Source organism: Colossoma macropomum, unplaced genomic scaffold, assembly GCF_904425465.1.
Source record: "Colossoma macropomum unplaced genomic scaffold, Colossoma_macropomum, whole genome shotgun sequence".
Lineage (NCBI taxonomy): Eukaryota > Metazoa > Chordata > Actinopteri > Characiformes > Serrasalmidae > Colossoma > Colossoma macropomum.
The window spans coordinates 270350-290335 of NW_023495503.1; the positions used below are offsets into that span (position 1 = coordinate 270350).

Genomic DNA, 19986 nt, shown 5'->3' on the forward strand with positions numbered 1-19986 from the left:
ATGTCTGTTTGATCGTGCCTGTGTCTGTGTGTTTTGTAAATTTGTAAATTTAATTTCACTTAGAAAAAGAGGAAACCATGGAATTTGAACAGGGGTCAAACATGATGAAGATGGAACGTCAAGAAGAATCAAAACATGAAACAGTGAAAGTACACAGAGAGAACAAATCAATTTACTTCACCATATGGCTAAATTAATATTTAAACCATAAAAAAAAGAACCACGCTCCACCAAACCACACCTCATATGGAACCACATCAAGAAGTTCCCAGCATTTTTCAGGTTTTGTTGAGTAAAATCAACAAGTTATAACTCTGAAAAAATTTATTGTCACAGAAAAAATTAAAACATATACAAATCCTTCCGCAATTTTGGACACTCTCACTCAGCAAAGTAATACAAACTAATACAAAAGATAATATGTAGTTTTGCACTGTCACCCATCAATGTGAACACAGGAACACCTTCCTCTTTTGTACATGCTGCATTTCACGATGTTCAGCCCAGTGTTCACATTATTCATTAGAATGTGAAGCTAATTTGCTTTTTTATCCCGTGTTTACACTCATGGGGGTCAAACTTTATGAATAGGACTTCATTACATCAATCTGAATGACTAATCAGTGACTATACAGGTAAAGAACATTGTGTGCGTTTTGGTGCTTTAATGAGTTTACAGCTTCAGTATAACAGAGTCTTCTGTGCCTGACAGTGGAAGTCTTAAACACATTCTGTAGAGTGACATGTTAATTTCTTCAGATATAGCCTGGGGCAGGATTAAAACCAACAGCACTTTTCCAAGGAACATGGTTGTGTACCAGAACAACATTCCACAGCAGTGTAGGAGACCACACTACAAATGATAGAACCCACACAGAACACATAGTCCTCAGGGTATGAACTCCCCTAATATGCAAATGAAACAGTATCTGTCACTTTCCCACTGAGTTTGATTGATGTTTTTTGTATTAGTTGTGATGTGCTAAACTGTTTGTGAGTTGGTGTTGGATCTGAACTCACGCCGCTCTCCTGCCATGTCATTCTGTGGTTGTGGGTTACAGCTTTCCCGCTCCAGTCAGGCCTTCACCAGTGACTGTTTATTCAGAGACTTAATCTACACTAAGGAACGCTCTTTACAAGACTGCACTGCATAGAGAACCATATCTAAGATCAGGAACTCGCTCCACCAGACTGCACCGCATAAAACACTGCATCTACACTCAGGAACACATTCCACCAGCTTGCACCAAATAGAGAACCATATTTACACACAGGAACACATTCCACTAGACTGGACTGTGACAAGAACCACATCTACACTCAGGAACTTTTTTCTCCAGACTGCACCGCATAAGGAACCACATCTACACTCATGAATACACTTCACCAGATGGCACCACATAAAGAACCACATCTACATTTAGGTAGAAACTCCAGACTGCAGTACATGGAGAACCACATCTACACTCATGATAACTCTCCAACAGACTGCACCACATATTATAGATTGAGTGTAGGTTATCACTAAAAAGATGGCCGCACATGCACAATGTGAGGATCAGCGTCCCTTCAAACATTTCTACTTAGTAGTCAATAATCTCCTCTCTTTTAGTGTAATCCCCCAAAACTGCCAGGCCAACATGTCTTATAGCCGAAATGACTTGCTAAACACTGGAATTTGCAGCATAGACAGGTTACTCAGTGACACAAAACTCCCTGTGGAAACATTCAGGATGCCCTGGACTGCTGATTTTGCTCACCCAGTGTGTGGAGCTGGCACCAGCACCAAGTCTGTAAACAATTGTGCAGAAGCAAGGTGGACTTTAGGCTACTCTAAGGCTAAGCCCACCTCAACCACCGGTTCCCAGCATTTTTCTCTCTAATGCTTGACTTTTGCTGAATAAAATGGACAGTGTACAAGTCTGAAAAGAACACATTATCACAGAAAAACTGGGTTAAAAACGTGCAAATCCTTCAGTAATTCTGGCAGCATATTAATACAACTACAAATGTAGGTTTGTACTGTCACCCATCAAAGTTCCCACAAGGACACCTCCCTCTTTTCAGGTGTCTTTCAGAGAGTAATATACATGCTGCATTTCACAATGTTCAGACCAATGTTCATATTATTCATTAGAATAGTAGGTAGAACTTTCTGAATAGCACATCATTACATAAAGCTAAATGGCTAATCAGTGACTAAACAATGAAAGTACGTTGTTTTGGATTTGGTGATTTAATGGGTAACAGTTTCAATATAACAGAGTTTTCTGTGCCTGACAGTGGAAGTCATAAACACATGCTGTAGATTGATGTGTCATTTTCAGGAGATTCAGCCTGGGTCAGGATTAAAACCATGAGCACTTTTCCTTTGAACATGGTTGTGTACCAGAATGACATTTCAAAGCAGTGTGGTAGACCACACTACAAATGATAGGAGTCACACAGAACCATATGCTTTAGGGTATGTACTCACAGAGTATGCAAATGAGAAGGTATTTGTCACTTTCCCACAGAGGTTTTTTTTAATTATTTTTTTAAGTCTTATTTATCATTGGATGAAGAAAGTGGTGTTAACAACCCCATGGTCATGATGTATGAAGAGCATCCACAATTTTAATTTGATTAATAGAAAGTTTAGATTCTTTCTTTTTTTCAATATGGCCAAGGCAAAGCTAAATAACTTTTCAAGGATGGAACCCACCTGGCAGCTCCTGGACATCACCTATGACCTCAGCTTGGCTAAACCATTGAAGAAGGACCAGCTGGGGGTGTACACCCACCTGTTCTACCAGTTTTATGTCCTCCTGCAGAAAAAGAAAAGATTACGCCTGAAAGCAACGGCTCTGGAGACCATCAGGCCCATAGCTACAGCAGGAATGCACCACATAGAGAACCACATCTACACTCAGGAACACCTTCCACCAGACTGCACCACATAGAGAACCACATCTACACTCAGGAACACTCTCCACCAGACTGCACCACATAGAGAACCACATCTACACTCAGGAACACTCTCCACCAGACTGCACCGCATAGAGAACCACATCTACACTCAGGAACACTCTCCACCAGATTGCACCACACAGAGAACCACATCTGCACTCAGGAATACGCACCACCAGACTGCACCACACAGAGAACCACATCTACACTCAGGAACACTCTCCACCAGACTGCACCGCATAGAGAACCACATCTACACTCAAGGACACCCTCCACCAGACTGCACCGCATAGAGAACCACATCTACACTCAGGTACATGCTCCACCAGACTGCACCGCATAAAGAACCACATCTACACTCATGAACACACTCCACCAAATTGCACCACATAGAGAACCACATCTACAGTTCAGGAACATTTTCCACCAGACTGCTTTGCATAAAGAACCACATTTACACTCAGGAATATGCTCCACCAGTCTGCACCACATAGTGCAGATTGAGTGTAGATTATGACTACTCTGGCAGCTCCATCCTGAGAGATTTAATCTCTTTTCTTTATTAGATCTGCTACTGTTCTTTTATCTCTTTCCTAGTTGTTATCTTTTCGTTCCTTCTTAATTTTGTCTTGTTCAGACACACTGTTGCAAGTGGCATGTGACATCATATCTCAGCTCTCAGCATCTGAACTTTTTCATTGCCATCATGTTTCACTCTCCATCATTTTACCAATGTTCCACCAGTTTGTTGAGTGCTGGATCAGTTTGTTGAGTGCTGGATCTTCTTTAATCAAATGTTAAGAATGCTTACAGTTCATCTGCCCTTCCTCCACTGGATAGATCGGAACACAACCGGGTTCTACTAACTCCCACACATAGGCCTGTGGTCTTATGACAACTAGTGACAAAGAAGACAATCAGGAGTGGTCACCAGAGGCAGAGGAGGCACTGCAGGTCTGCTTTGAGACCACAGACTGGCAGGTCTTGTGTGAATCAGCTTGTGGAGAAATTAACAAGACGACAGACTGCATCACTGATTATATCAATTGCTGCAAGGACACTATTGTTCCATTCAGATGGGTCCGTTGTTTTCCCAACAACAAACCATGGATCACCAAGGACCTGAAGCAATTGTTGAAAAGGAGAAGCAGGCTTTTAGCCTGAAGGATAAAGAATTACAAAGGAGTGTGCAGAGATAGCTGAGGGTGAGACTGAGGGAGAATAAGGAGGCCTGCAGAAGGAAGCTGGAAGGGAGACTTTGACTTCTCAAATGGATTCAATACCATCCAACCTCTCATGCTGGGAGAGAAGATGGATAAAATGCAGGTGGACAAGTTCATGATTGCATGGGTCTTGGACTACCTGTCTGGAAGTCCCCAGTATGTGCTGCTGGGAACCTGCCAGTCAGATCATCTGACCAGTAGCATTGGAGCACCACATGGAACTGTGCTCTCCTCTTTCCTCTTCACCCTGTACCACTGACTTCCAGTACAGGTTGGACCTCTGCCACCTTCATAATTTTTCTGACAACTCTGTGGTGGTCAGGTACATTAGGGATGGGTAGGAAGAAGAATATAGAAACCTTGTGAAAAGCTTTGTTGAATGGTATGCAAGAAACCATCTGCTCCTCAATGTCACCAAGACCAAAGAGATAGTGGTGGACTTCAGGAGGAAGAGCACCATAATCAGTCCTGTTACCATCATGGGTCAGAATGTCAAGCTGGTAGACACCTACAAATACTTGGGTTTCCTGCTTGACAACATACTGGACTGGGGGGCCAACTCATAGGCTGTGTACAGGAAGGGGATAAGCAGACTCTACTTTCTAAGAAGGCTCAGGTCTTTTAATTTGTAGAAGAAGAAGAAAAGATCAGGTCTAAAAGGAACAGGTCCCAAGACCATGCAGCCCATAACCACAGCCAGACTGCACCGTACAGAGAACCACATCTATAAACAGGAACATGCTCCATCAGACTGCACCACATAGAGAACCACATCTACACTCAGGAACACACTCCAATAGACTGCACCGTACAGAGAACCACATCTAAACTCAAGAACAATCTCCACCAGACTAATCTACTGTAATCTACTGTTTTTAGTTTATTCACTCAAACCTGCCAGGAGAACATATATTTTATCTGACACACCTCATTAAACATTGGAATTTTCTGCAAAGACAGGTTACTTAGTGACAAAGAACTCCCTCAGAAAATCTTCAGGAAGCCCTGGTCTACTCATTTTGCTCACCCAGCTGTGTGAAGCTGGCAGCGGCATGGCCGTAAACAAAGGTGGGGAAGCAAGGTGGACCTTGGGCCTATCTGAGGCTAAACCCATCTCAACCACCAGTTCCCAGCATTTTTCTCTTTAATGTTCAGTTTACCTGAATAAAATGGACAAGCTATAATTCTGACTAGAACTGATTATCACAGAAAAAGAGTTTTAAAATGTGCAAATCCTTCCGTAATTTTGGACACTCTCACTCAGCACAGTAATACATACTAACACAAAAGATAAAATGCAGTTTTGCACTGTTGCCCATCACTGTGAACACAGGAACACCTTCATCATTTCAGGCATCTTTCAGAAAGTATTATACATGCTGCATTTCACAATGTTCAGCATAGTGTTCACATTATTCATTAGAATTTGGAGCTAATTCACTTGTGGATCTTAATTTACCCATTTTAACTGAACTTCCTAAACAGCACTTCATAACATCAAGCTAATTGGCTATTTAGTGACTATATAGGTAAAGAACATTGTTTGGCTTTTAGTGCTTTAATGGATTAACAGCTCCAGAGTCTTCTGTGCCTGGCAGTGGAAGTCTTAAACACATTCTGTAGAGTGACATGTTAATTTCTTCAGATACAGCCTGGGGCAGGATTAAAACCAACAACACTTTTCCATGAAACATGGTCGTGTACCAGAACAACATTCCACAGCAGTGTAGGAGACCACACTACAAATGATAGAACCCACACAGAACACATATTCCTCAGGGTATGTACTCACCTAATATGCAAATGAAACAGTATCTGTCACTTTCCCACTGAGTTTGATAGATTTTTTTATATTAGTCGTGACATGCTAAACTGGTGTTGGATCTGAACTCACCGCACTCTCCTGTCTTGTCATTCTGTGGTTGTGGGTTACAGAATTCCCGCTCCAGTCAGGCCTTCACCAGTGACTGTTTATTCAGAGATCTGATATTAAAATACATGCTCTATCCTTGTAGAGAACTTATGAGTGAAGTGCAGTTTAGATCAGAATGGGCTATATACACCAATCAGGCATAACATGACCACCTCCTTGTTTCTATGCTCATTGTCCATTTTATCAGCTCCACTTACTACATAGGTGCACTTTGTAGTTCTACAGTTACAGACTGTAGTCCATCTGTTTCTCTGAATACTTTGTTAGCCCCCTTTTACCCTGTTCTTCAGTGGTCAGGACCCCCATAGACCCTCACAGAGCAGGTACTATTTGGGTGGTGGATCATTCTCAGCACTGCAGTAACACTGATGTGGTGGTGGTGTGTTAATGTGTGTTGTGCTGGTACGAGTGGATCAGACACAGCAGTGCTGCTACAACAGGGGCACTCAGCTGCGCAGCTTTTTACTGGGAGTCAAGTACTCATTTTACTTCTTTAACTGAGCTCTAATTTGCTCGCCAAATGGCAAGGACCCTTTGAGGTCACACAGTTGACTATGAGGTAAGGTGGACGGACAGAGGCAGAACACTTCAGATGTACCACCTCAACCTCATAAAACTGTGGAGGGAGGTGGTCCCTGTTTCTCTGGTGATGGTCATTTAGAAGAGAGCTAAGTTAAGACTGGAGCTCGGCCTCTTGTGGTGACCGGCTCTCCTTGTCCCATGAACAGAGATTGCCAAGTTGCAAAAAATGTTTTCCGATGTATTTTTACCTCTGCCTCGCTGCACTGACCTTATAGAACACCACATTGAGATTCTGTGGTTGTCAGTGTAGCTGTCCACAGTTGGTCGTATCGCTTACCCGAATCAAGGAGTCGCACAGTGACTGGTGCAGTCCTATCATGCTTGTTCCCAGCCCTGGCAGGATTGTTTGGTTCTGTGTGGACTACCGAAAAGTCAGTGTGTTGTCTAAAGTGTCTAAAATGGCCTTCTCCACACCATTTGGGTCACACCAATTTGTCACAATTCCGTTTGGTGTGTGTGGAGCTCCGGCTATGTGTCCTTTGCCACTACTGTGCTTATACCATTGCTTATTTGGATGACATAATCATCCATAGCAATTATTTGCAACATTTGAGGGCTGTCCTGAAGTCATTGAGATGAGCTGGACTCACGACCAACCCATGAAGTGTGTAATTGGATGGGTAGAAGCACAGTATCTGGGTTTCCCGTGCTACATTGGTGCCGAAACCCGGGAGGAGGATACCAACACACTGAGGGAGTCTCCACTGCAGAAGAGGAGTCATCAAGACCCTGGTCCACCTGCACCTGGCCGGCTGGCAGTAGTTGCAGGCTGCTTCTCGTGATGCTGAAAAGCGATGGAAGCAGCTTGAGGAGCGGCAGGTGGCAAACTGTCGGATGGTCAGGAGCATGCTGGCGGAGCAGCAACCCTCGGTGTGCACTGGGGCAGAAGCCCCCACCTCCTATCCCTGCTCTGAGAGGGCTCGGAGTTCGCTTTCTTTCCCCTCTCCTGCCTGCTTGCTAGGACGTCAGCAAAGCCCTGCCTTCTGCCAAAAAACGCCGCTGAGGCTCCGCCTTTTGACAGTGGGACCCTGGCTGTGTCTGCAGCCGGCACAGCCTTCCCAGAGGCTCGTCTCCATGACTTGCAACCAGCCACAGATTGAGCCCCCCTCTCCCTGCCCTGCGCTGAGTCTTTCCCTGGGGGGGATGTCTGCTCAGACCGGCTTTCTGGCCTGAGTTGGGTGGTGGGGGAATATGGCGTGTGCCTGTCCCCTGGGCCCCGATGACGGCTGCAAGAGCCGGCAGGGGAGAGGAACACAGCGAGCAAGTGGGGGACAGTGCGCAAGTCCTGAGCCCTGCCTCCTGGGCACTGTCTCCGGTCCCACAGTAAGGCCAATCTAACTCACCAGAGCGGGGGGCGGTAACGAGGGAGCGGAGCAACGAGCTCTCGTCCCCTCTCGGCTCGGCTGCAGAGAGGGAACAGAGAGAGAGAGGGACCAGCAGAAGCAGCAATGATGATGACAAAGCTTGAAAGCTTAGTTTGGACTGAAAAGTCTGTAGTTCTGAAGTCACTGAAAAGTGGTCTGGTTTGATTGTGGTTTTTGTTTTGTTTGTGAGTGTTTGAACTTGAGCAGCACCAAACCCTGCCTCCAGTGTCCTCCTTGAGCCCGGGGTAGCACAGGGTACGCTACAGGGCCGTTTTCCCCCAGTGAGTAGAGTGGAGGATCGTCCAGTGCTGCACATTAGTTGAAAGCTCTTAGTTAGAGGGGCCATGTACATCACAATTGAAAAAGAATGCCTGGCAATAAAAGGGGCAATCCTTACTCTTCATTACTACCTGCTGGGATGCCCTTTCACCCTCTGTTCTAACCATGCCCATTTGCATATTCGGTGTGTACATACCCTGAGGAATATGTGTTCCATGAGGTTTGTTTCTTTTGTAGTGTGGCCTCCTACACTGCTGTGGAATGTTGTTCTGGTACATGACCATGTTCTATGGAAAAGTGCTGATGGTATTAATCCTGCCCCAGGCTGTATCTGAAGCAAATAACAAGCCAATCTACCATGTTTATGACTTCCACTACCAGGCACAGAAAACTCTGTACTGGAGCTATTAAGAAATTTCAGCCGCCATGAGTGCAAAAATGGAGTTATAAAGAGATACAAGAGAATTAGCTTCATATTCTAATGAATAATGTGAACACTGGGCTGAACATTGTGAAATGCAGCATGTATAATACTTTCTGAAAGAAAAGCGGAAGGTGTTCCTGTGTGGACAGTGATGGGTGACAGTGTGAACATACATTTTATCTTTTGTGTTTGTTTGTAGTACTGTGGTGAGTGAAATTGTCCAAAATTACAGAAGGATTTGCACATTTTTAACTCAGTTTCTCTGTGATATTGAGTTCTTTTCAGAGTTGTAGCTTCTCGATTTTTTTTCACCAAAAACCGAACATTAAAGAGTGAAATGCTGTGAACTGGTAATCAAGGCAATAATAGCCATAGATTAGCCCAAAGTCCACCTGAGCAAAATCAGCAGTCAAGGCCATCCTGACGATTTTCTGAGGGAGCTCTTTGTCACTGAGTAACCTGTCTTTGCAGCAAATTCCGATGTTTAACAAGGTCTGTTGGCTATAAGACATGTTGGCCTGGCAGTTTTGAGTGATCAAGCTAATAAAGAGTAGAATAATTACTACTAAGTGACCTAGATGGATAAACGGTTTAGATGATGTGTGTGTGTGTGTGTGTGTGTGTGTGTGTGTGTGTGTTTGATGCAGACTGGTGGACAGTGTTCCTGAGTGTACATGTGATTAGAATATTAATTAAGCTGTATTTTAAAATAATATAATTAGATTTTTTTTTTCAATTCAGGACACCCCTTTCTCAAATTTCTTTCTTGATTTTTTATTGAAATTAAATTTACAAATTTACAAAACACAGAAGCAGACATAGGCCTGTTTAAACAGACATAGACTACACATGTTCAAGCTTTTACGTACAACTGTAGTACTGTTTATTAAGCTTTTTAAAGTTCTAATTTGTCATTGATCCATTGATAGATTTTACTGAGCAGTCCATTTTTAGCTCAAATTTATTTTTCTCCCCAGTGCAACTGACCCACAGTAACAGCCTGTGTACAAACCCACAGAGAGCCCTACCCACTTTATACCACAGTGTTGCAAGTTTAACCCTGTATACATGTTACTGATTTCCTGACTTATTTAATAAAGTAAACCAGTCTCCACTAGATATTCCATGACCAGCTATGACTGGTATTATAGAAAAGTGAAAACCACAGCAACTCAGCCACGAAGTGTCAGACCATATAAAGTTACAGATCGGGTCACCAAGTGCTGAGGATCATAGTGCCTAACAGTCGCCAACACTCTGCTGATCAATAACTGCAGAGTTCAAACCTCCTCTGGCTTTAACATCAGTGCAAAAACTGCACCCGGAGCTTCATGGCAGGGTTTCCATGGATGAACAGCTGGATGCAAGCCTTACATCACCAAGCACAACAGCAAGCATCGGATGGAGTGGAGTAAAGTGCCGCCACTGAACTCTGGAGCAGTGGAAATATATTCTGTGGATCCTTCTCTATCTGCCAGTCGTTACCTTAATGTTAGGAGAACGTTACCTGCCTGACAGCACTGTGCCAGCTGTAAAGTTTGGTGGAGGAGGAGGATGATGCTATGGAGCTGTTTTTCAGGGGTTGATCTAGAACCCTTAGTTCCAGTGAAGGGAAATCTTAATGCTTCAGCACCAAGACATTTTGGACAATTGTAGCTTCCAACTTTGTGGGAACAGTTTGGGGAAGAGCAGCATGACTGAGCCCCACTGCACAAAGCAGCTCCATAAAGACATGACTGGGTGAGTTTGGTGTGGGAGAACTTGACTGGCCCTCACAGAGCCTTGACCATTATCCCATCAAACACCTTTGTAATGAACTAGAATGGAGATTGTGAGCCAGGCTCTCTCGTCCAACATCAGTGTCTGACCTCACAAATGCTCTTCTGGATGAATGGACACAAATTCCCAAAATTACAGTATAAGAATTACAGTATCTTATTTAGACAAATGAGCTCATTACTCAGACTTTTTCAACTGAAATAAGAGAACTCTTGTTAGAGAACTGAACTCTATTGAAGCTCCTCTATGAAAGAGGAAGATGCAACACTACTTCAACTTGTGTACAGTCATTTTGGAATTTTATAAGTTAAAGGCAAACATCAGACGTCTGTATGTTTTGTTTACATAAACAATGTTTCAGAAGCAGATTTAGTTTGGATCTTTGGCGCCTCCCTGCAGAGGTCATCTTTAAAATGTAGACCATAATACCGGAAAGGAACATACATTTGGTATATTAACAGTTTTTGTTTATAAATATCCCGTGTTGAATAATCACTCACTTGCACTTGTGTTAAGATGTTCAGATGTTGAATTATTAGCTACTGTACTTTCAGGAACTGATCTTATTTTAAGTGTTACAGTGTTGATTTCATACCATCTTAAATATACTTTTGTTTATTTGAAACCAACAAGTCTTTAATGTTCAGCTTAAAAACAGTTCACACATTCTCATGTTAAGTCATTTTATACCAAATGAGTTTTAAAAAAATGCTTAAAACAAGATTCCTATGCTAGTTTTTGCTTATTTTAGATGATCATGACACCAGATCAAAGCAGTGCTACTTAAATCCAGCTATAATGCCTTAAATCCATGAAATATTGATGTCCTTGAAGTCTTATTTTAGATTTTTGTTGTTGTCTTGATGGAGCCGTAAGACACTCTTCATGATCTCTCAAGCAGCTTCATGAGAAGCCAATTAAGATACTTCAGGACTGAACAACATACACATATGATGGCATTAATTCTATTTTCATTATTTAAAATATTTGGGAATATAAATAGGAACATAGCAGCGCATGTTTAATACTAATATTATTACTTTATAATCAAACAGTGTGTTGTTATTAATGCCTCTTTTCTGTTCTGCTCTTCACTTTCTTGCAGATCCTGGCTGCAAAAGTTACATTTGATTAAGTGTAAATATGCTGTGTCTGATCTCTATATTAAGTTATGACAGTAAAGAGTCAGATCAGCTGCTTTAATAGTGAGAAAATCTGGATTAAGATTGCAAAATTTACATTAACCTGGTGAAACATCTAAATTACTGACTGAACACATACCAGGAGATGCATAGTCGACTAGTAGACTAGTGAATCCACTAGTGGGCGCTGTGGGAAGATTGTTGGAGGACAGTCTCTAAAACACACACCTCAGTTCACTCCCTCTTACAGCTCTGCTGATTGGACCAGAGTCTCTCATACAATCTCTCCACTTCATCTCCTCCTGTATAAATAGGTGATCCAGCAGTCCAGCATCACTGTCTGCTTGGGAAGATCTCCACAGAGTTCTCCACCACCTCAGCAGAAGAACCCATCCACAAGATCATCCACCAGAGGACAAGAAGAACAACAGCTTGTTCACTGGTAATTATGTTCAGTATGTTGACTCTTTGACTTAATATACACAGAACAGTGTTTATATATACAGGTTTTAGGCAATTGAAAATATTACAATTAAGGGATCTAAGTGATGATTTCCTCAAAAAATGCTAATAGTAGAATAAATACAAATAATATTAATGTAATATGAAATGTTTTATAGATGTCAGCATGTTCATTTAACCATTTTTAAACCTCTCCTCACGGCAGTCCAGTATTATTTGTCGTTATGATCCAACACTTGCTTAGCTAATCAGTTCTTCATTATATTAAATGGAGTGTGCTGGTGAAGAAATACGTATGGTTCCTTTATTTCTATAATGACATAAAAACACCCACCAGCAGTGAGCAAAAGTACAAGTGGACGCATCCCGTTACACAATAATATCCAGCACCATCATCTCTGCTACTCTCTAAAAACATGTTAAACACGTGAAATTTGCCTAGAAATTCTTGTGAGTATTGTTTATTGTTTATTTGCCACACTTTTGACAAACTATAACATTAGCTTTCATTTCAGAAGACTGCTCAGAATTTCACAGGAGACTGTTTGGAGATTAAAAAGTAGAGTGTTGCAAACCTTCTTTCTCTAACCAGCTTCTACTGCATAAAATGAAACTGAACATCAACAGCATCAAACACTCTGACAAAAAGGTCAATTTATCAGAGGCTTAATGAGTTAAACTGTTTCTGTCTGTGTTTGTGTACATTTTGCACGTAGAATCTCTGATATATTAAACTCTGTGGCTGATCTACTTTGTCTGACTGAAATTTCTCTGCAGTCTCTGTCGTCATGGCGATCCAGTGCTTCTCCTTGCTCCTTGGGGTCATGTGTCTCCTCAGTGTCCAGCTAGCTGGTGAGAAAACACATCCATTTCACTGATATGCAGTAACATCATTACGGATTAAGGACTGCATAAAATAGTGTGTGTGATTCTGAAAGTTCATATGAAGGAGACTGATTTCACTGGTGTGAAATAGTTATTTTTGTTATTCATCAAAATTTTATTTTAAATCAAAAGATCACTACGACACTAAAATTGACAAAGTCAGCTTTTTCTAACAGTAAAAAAATGCAGGAACAACGTTGTGTATTGTGTATATTTTCCCACTTTTTAAGATGAACATCAGTGGGTGATTCTACTGAACTGGTTCAAAGTCAGAACTAAAGTCATTTTGGTCTTTTAACTGATTTTGGACTTCAGATTAAAAGCCTTTATCTTTGAGTGACACTATCATGTTCATTGTTTTAAAACTCCTTTTTGTCATGATAACTCTACCCAAACTTTACCAAATGTTTCAGTAGTGACTGTTTCAGCTCATTTTGATCTCAAAGACACAGCCAGTACATGACCAGCAAACACAGCTCTGAACACTAAAAAGGGCTCAACTACAGAAAATATGACGATTCTTAATGTTCCACACTGATTTTCAGACTTTGGGAAACATTTACTTCAAAAAAATGAGTTCTAACTGCTCACCATGTGGCCATCAGGGACAGGGATGCAGTCTCACTTCCTAAAACTATTTGGCTTTTTATGGAAATGGTCTACTACATACTGCTCCTGTACTGATTGTGCCCAAAAGAATGTAGTATGCAGTATGAGACCAACATGAATTTCCTCAGTACTCCAAAGATACCTGGATGAGGTACTGCTCAAAGTTTTCCAGTACGCGGTTTGGGTTCCATGTTCTTTGTTTATATACTGCATCCTATAAAGCAACACGGCCATTTCAGAAGGACGTAACCATGTGGTTTATTCCAAACAGTTTAATGGCAACAGTTTCATTTTTTTTATGTATACATAACAGAAATTAAAATGATTTTTTTGTCCTGCTGCTGTTTGCTCTGGTCTTGTGGTGGGTTTGCTCACTTCATCTATTTAATTAAATTAACTTACTGTGTGGTTAAAATAGTAACTTACCATAGTTCGTCTCAACCACATCTGACCATCACACCAACATGAGTGTGTAGGACATCCCATTCTAAGATCACAACCATTATTGGGGAGTTGCAGTCCACTTTGCAGCTATAACAGCCTCCACTCTTCTGGGAAGAAATTTCAGAAGATTCTGGAGTGTGTCTGTGGGAATTTGTGCCCACTCAATCAAAACAAGATCAGGCACTGATGCTGGACATGAAGACCTGGCTCAGAATAGAAGTTCCAGTTCATCCCAAAGGTGTTTAGTGGGGTTGAGGTCAGGGCTCTGTGCGGGCCACTGGAGTTCCTCCACACCAAACTCATTAAACCATACTTTGTGGAGCTGCTTTGTACACAGGGGCTCAGTCATGCTGGAACAGGAAAGGCTCTTCCCCAAACTGCTGACACAAAGCTGGAAGCAGATAACTGTGTAAAATGTCTTTGTGCTGTAGCATCAACATCACCCTTCACTGGAACTTTACTGTTGGCACTCTGCATTTCGGTAGGTAAAGTTCTCCTGGCATCCACCAAACCCAGATTCATCATCAGACTGACAGATAGAGAAGCTGATTCACCACTCCAGAGAACACGTTCAGCTGCTCAGCCATAGGAATCCATTTCACAAAGCTCTCAATGAACAGTTCTTGTGCTGATGTTAACCCAGAGGCAGTTTAGAACTCTGTAGTGAGCGATTACACAGAGGATAAGCGATGTTACTTGCATCAGCAGCCTCACTTTGTAAGTTTGCGTGGTCTACTGCTTCATGGCTGAGGAGTGGTTGCTCTGAAATGCGTCGAGTTCATGACATTAATACCTACAGTTGACTATGGCAGATCTAGCAGGTCAGACATTTCAAGAACTGATCTAAGCAAAGGTGCCTTCCTGTGGTAGTGCCACATTGAAAGTCAATGAGCTCTTTACTATAGCCCATTCCACTGCCAACATTTGTCTATGGAGACTGCATGGCTATGTGCTTGATTTTATACACCTGTTACCAATGCTCATGGCTGAAATACCTGACCTCAATAATTGCTTTTGCCTATGTAGTTCATGATGTGAAGAATATATGGTCTTACATATTTGGTCATTGATTTCAGGTGCTGATGATGCTGTTAGACGTAATGCCAGACTTCCCTAATTTCTTTATAAGCTTTAGGATGTTGTTTGTATAGCCAGTTTCCACTGCATGTTCACTTTTTTCTTTTTTAGTATTCTTTTGATATTCTGGGGGAATTTTTTTGAATATTTCACAAATCATTTGCACACATCCAGCTGCCATTTGGACAGTGTCTACAGTGTTTGTGTTTTCTCAGAGACAAATGATCTTTTTGTTCTGGATGCATTTTCAGTTTGAGTTTGAAATACACTTCCACCATGAAAACGATCTACTAATTTAGAAGCCTTTAATAAAAAGTGCCATGTTAATGTCCAAGGATTGTATTAATCGTTGAATGTCTCTGTAGGTTTGAAACACAACATCAGACATTCCAATATAAAGTAAAAGTGTAGAGTTTGTGGTTTTTGGCCTAATTTGGCATTTTTTTGGATATATAATTTTTTTACACATATAAATCTGTTGTTGATGCAGACACTGCACCAAAAATAAAGCATGTTTCCAAGATTCCTGTATGGATACCATATGGATCACGCCAGTTCAAATTCTTTGCCATCAAACTTACATGGCCGGAGGCTGAGGTATGTTTATTCAATGCTGTTCCTACAGGGGTTCAGTCTAAACCACCATATTTTGTGCAAAATGTCCTTAAGATGGACTCTTTTAAATTAAAAGCCTTCATCAGTAAACCAGTTTGAGTTGATTTTATGTTTTAATGTTTACTTTTAAAGCAGTATAACGCTTTAGTTTTAAGAATTTAATGTTATAAAGTCTAGTTGTTTAGTAGTACTTTATTATTTTGTCTAGTATGAAATACTGAAGAGCAAGTTTTGGAGTAGAAACTCCAATATTTAAAAAAAGAGACGCCTGAACAGGTATAAAGAAAGAATAAAGTAAATGTCCATCTTGGTGAAATTTTGTCTTTCTATAAATTCTCCCTGTAGAGAACCTGTAAGCAGTCTGGTGCATTTCTGGCTTCAGTGCATGATAAGAATGAAGACAATTTCATTAAGAGCCTGATTAAGCGTCACACTGGTCAAGATCGTCCCACGTGGCTCGGAGGCAGTCAGAATGTAAGTGTGTTTAAGTTAGCGCTTAATCTGTCACAGTGTTCTTCCTGCTCACTCTCTTCTCTCTGGAACAGCCAACACTCATTTCAGATTGTTGTTCTTTAGGTTCTCAATCGCTGGGTTTGGTCTGATGGATCTGCTTTTAACTTCTCTCCCTGGACCAAAGGTGAACCGAATGGCTCTGGACGCTGTCTGCAGACCAACTACAATGGTAACGAGATTTCAGGTCTTCTCAAAATTTCTAAAAAGTTTATTTTACTTATTATAGCGTTACACTTCCATTACCATCTTTTCCACCTCTATGCTTTTATAATCATTGTTTTATTTCATTAGAATATTATTTTTTAATTATTAGTTCATATTTCTTGGAAATCTTTGCACTGTTCTTGTAGGAGGCTGGGATGATCATGTTTGCACTGTGAAACAATCTTTTGTCTGTGCCAGACAGACCAGGAAAGGTGCGTTTCCTTCATTTCTGCATTGTATAGCATGTCACAGAAAGTTGTTATTGAGATTCTTTTATTATGACAGCGTACCTGACTGCCTTTTATTCAGACATCGTGCATTTTCTTTTATCTGTAAACATTGATCCAGACCTTTAGAGATGATCAGGTGTCATTGACTGGGTGTGAAAGAATAGCAGTGCAGTCCTGAATTAGAGGTCACACTCCTCTTTACTGAATTAGGGGCTGAGTCCTCCCTCTTTAGCTAGTTACTACAGTGGTGTTTGTGCAGTGAGGTGACACAAGCTTGTATAAAATGACTCAAATGATGAAAGTTAGAACTTGTGTAACATTTAATGTTCTCTGCTTCTCGTAGTGAGTTCCAGTGAAATGGTTTTAGTTCAGTAGATTAGTAAAGTAGCACAGTAAGAGGTGCAGTCAATGCAGAATGTGTTATATGTTGTATGTGTGATTTGACTGTGTTGTTTTCAGAGAGAGACATAGTTTACTCTATGTTTATGATGTATAGTTTATATTGTATTTGTTTATTTGACCCTAACAGCAGGCCATGCAGGAGGAGAACAGAGTGAAACACAACATTAAAATATATTATTTTCTAATTCAGATTGCCCAGTCATTTGGGTAGTACTTTTTAGTTACAAAATAACATTGAAATTGTGTTAAAATGTAGATAAATAAATATAGACATTAAAATCTAAACAATGCATCTTGTGTTGCATTGTTTGTTAATATTATGATGATCGAGAAGATCATCATAATATGAACAAACAATCCATCCATTTTGTCCAGGTGGAACTGTGTTGTCCTGCTCTTGCTGCATAAAGACAATAGCAAGTTGCCGGACAGCACAGTTACCAAACATGCTTCATTGGACAGTTGAGATGTAACAACAAAGACGAGGAAAAGCAACAGCAGACTTAATATAAACTGCCAATTGAGCATCCTAAGCTAAATCATACAGCCATGACAGACATGAAACATGTTTATGCACCATTTATATCTTACCTTTCATGACTTTATGCATGAAAGTAAAACAGTTTGCAGACCACGGCTGCTGAAAACGACACAGCAACTTTTTAGTTCAGCTACACAGACCAAAGGTTTCAGACATACTGTGTAATTGGATCCAACAAGCGTTAATGACAAGACAGAATAACCCAATGATAGACTAAGTGTGATCAGTCAACAGTCACAAAGTTTTTTGCTAGTCCTTTAAGGCTGTCAAGGATGTGTCAAGACACTTTAGCATCCACACTATGAACAATGTTTTGGTATTTTGGTCAATTACAGTTACAGTTATAAAGTATTTACATTCACACATGCCATATGTTATTATTTTCAGAAGACCCTGGGCTACTCAGATTTGCTATTATTTGACATGCTAACAGAATTTTTAAATGCATTTGGCTAATATTTGGTCACAAATTTGCCTAGCCATGCTTCAGGTTCTAACCATTGAAGTCAAGTGTGTAAATAAGTTTACACATCCTCTACAGAGAGCACACTTCTTCACATTTTAATACACAATTACTGCTTATTTATTGAATTATCATATTGGGGAACAAAAACAACAAAACAACAAAAAAGTGTATTGTGTGCAATTTGTAGCACTTTTTGTATTTTTATATTTTTATTTTTTTCAATATTTTAAATTTAGTAAAAAATAGAAATGGCACACTAAAATTAGTGGGAAATACCATATTTAAGTGTGTTCCCTATAGAGAATGTGTTAGTTAGTTTAACTTAGACAGGGGGTTGTCAAACTTGTGCATATGACTGTATATCCATATAGTTCTATCATTACAGTCTTCATCATGAATTTCATCACCAAAGTGAGTCGGCTTCTCACAGGGCTTTTAATTTATATTAGAAATTCAAAACTGTGTTTTAGAATCACTGGGATGGTGACTGGGGACGGATTCTCATGTGGTCAAGTGAAATCTAAACGAGATCCAATCACCAAAAACACATGTTAGTATGAGGTGTAAACAAACCCAGTGTAGCACAACATTACTGTCAGTTTGACACTCAGATTTGATCTAATGGACTTTTTTTTCTTGTTTTAGGGTAAAACAAAAGGGTAAACTGACCTGACCTGTTCCTTCCAGTACCCTTCTGCATGTATCAGAAATCATATATAATAATCAACTCTTCAGCTTTTAAGAGCCCCAGATATTAAAGATTAAGATGATCATGTGTTTCAGTTTCTATGTTTGATCTAAAAGCAAAAATCCAATTACTTTATATCACTGTAATCTGTGTGTACAAGGGCCTGTGATTGATTTCAAATAAAATTCAGCATTGCATAATTCCTGCTTATTGACTGATTCATCATCCATCTGTATTATTAGTCTTCTTAGTAAGAAGAGTTGGTCGGTATATTCCAGGGTCCATGTACTGTACAGTAGAATGTTATCCCTTTTTACTGTAAAGCTCTGATACTGAATTTGATGTATTACACAGCATTTAATTTCATTGCATGACTAAATTATGAGCTTTTATCTAAAATACCTATTTACAGTTCCTAAGTGTTCTTTTATGCAATGTTTAATTATCTAATATAATCTCACTCAGTCGCTTTATCCTATCAATATTATACAGTGATTCATCAGGTACAGTGTGTTACACAGATTCATTCACAAAAGCAAATCAAAAAGGTTATTCAAAGGCAAAAGGCCACATCTATTTATTTCATTCTAAAACAAATATTTTAAAAATACAGAATAGCTTTAAACGGAATTCCACCAATTTTTCCAGATTTCTAACATAATTCAGTTATTAAAACAGCACTATGTAAGATTTTCTTGGTTAAAAGTGAAAGCCGTCTCATTACTGAGTGAGGAGAATATAAACAGGCTAAAATATGGTCAGTGTGCCCTGCTGTGAGTCGCCCTGTAAAACCTGAAATAACCAATTAAAAGTCAGAGGTGTCAGGATAGATTTCACAGGAGTTTTTCAGATGTATTTACATATTACCATCATATGCACAGGCTCAAAAAGAAGGTCCAGCTTGATGTTTAGGTCGCAAATGATCACAAAATCACTGCGATAATACAGCATTTAAATCTGCTTTGTTGGGAAAATAACTACGCAAAAACATCATTCTACCTTTTTTAAAACGAGGATGTTTTGTTTGTTTGACACTTTATTCTTTCCAGTCATCATAATCATAACACTGTAAAGTTTGCTCAGTAGGTGGAGTAATGCACTCACTGTTGGACCTCAAACTCAAACTTAGGGCATGCTTCATTTAAATGATATGTAAATGAGGCGCTGATAGGCTG

At 40.3% G+C, this 19986-nt stretch overlaps 1 protein-coding gene across 1 annotated transcript; it reads left to right on the forward strand.

Annotated features, from left to right (window-relative positions):
* The first annotated feature begins 14880 nt into the window (after nt 1-14880).
* On the forward strand, nt 14881-18773 carry LOC118802246 (galactose-specific lectin nattectin-like). The gene is made up of 6 exons (XM_036562730.1): nt 14881-14896; nt 15643-15749; nt 16113-16241; nt 16344-16449; nt 16631-16696; nt 18769-18773. The coding sequence occupies exons 1-6, from the start codon at nt 14881-14883 to the stop codon at nt 18771-18773; spliced, it is 429 nt and encodes a 142-aa protein (XP_036418623.1).
* The last annotated feature ends 1213 nt before the right edge of the window (nt 18774-19986 follow it).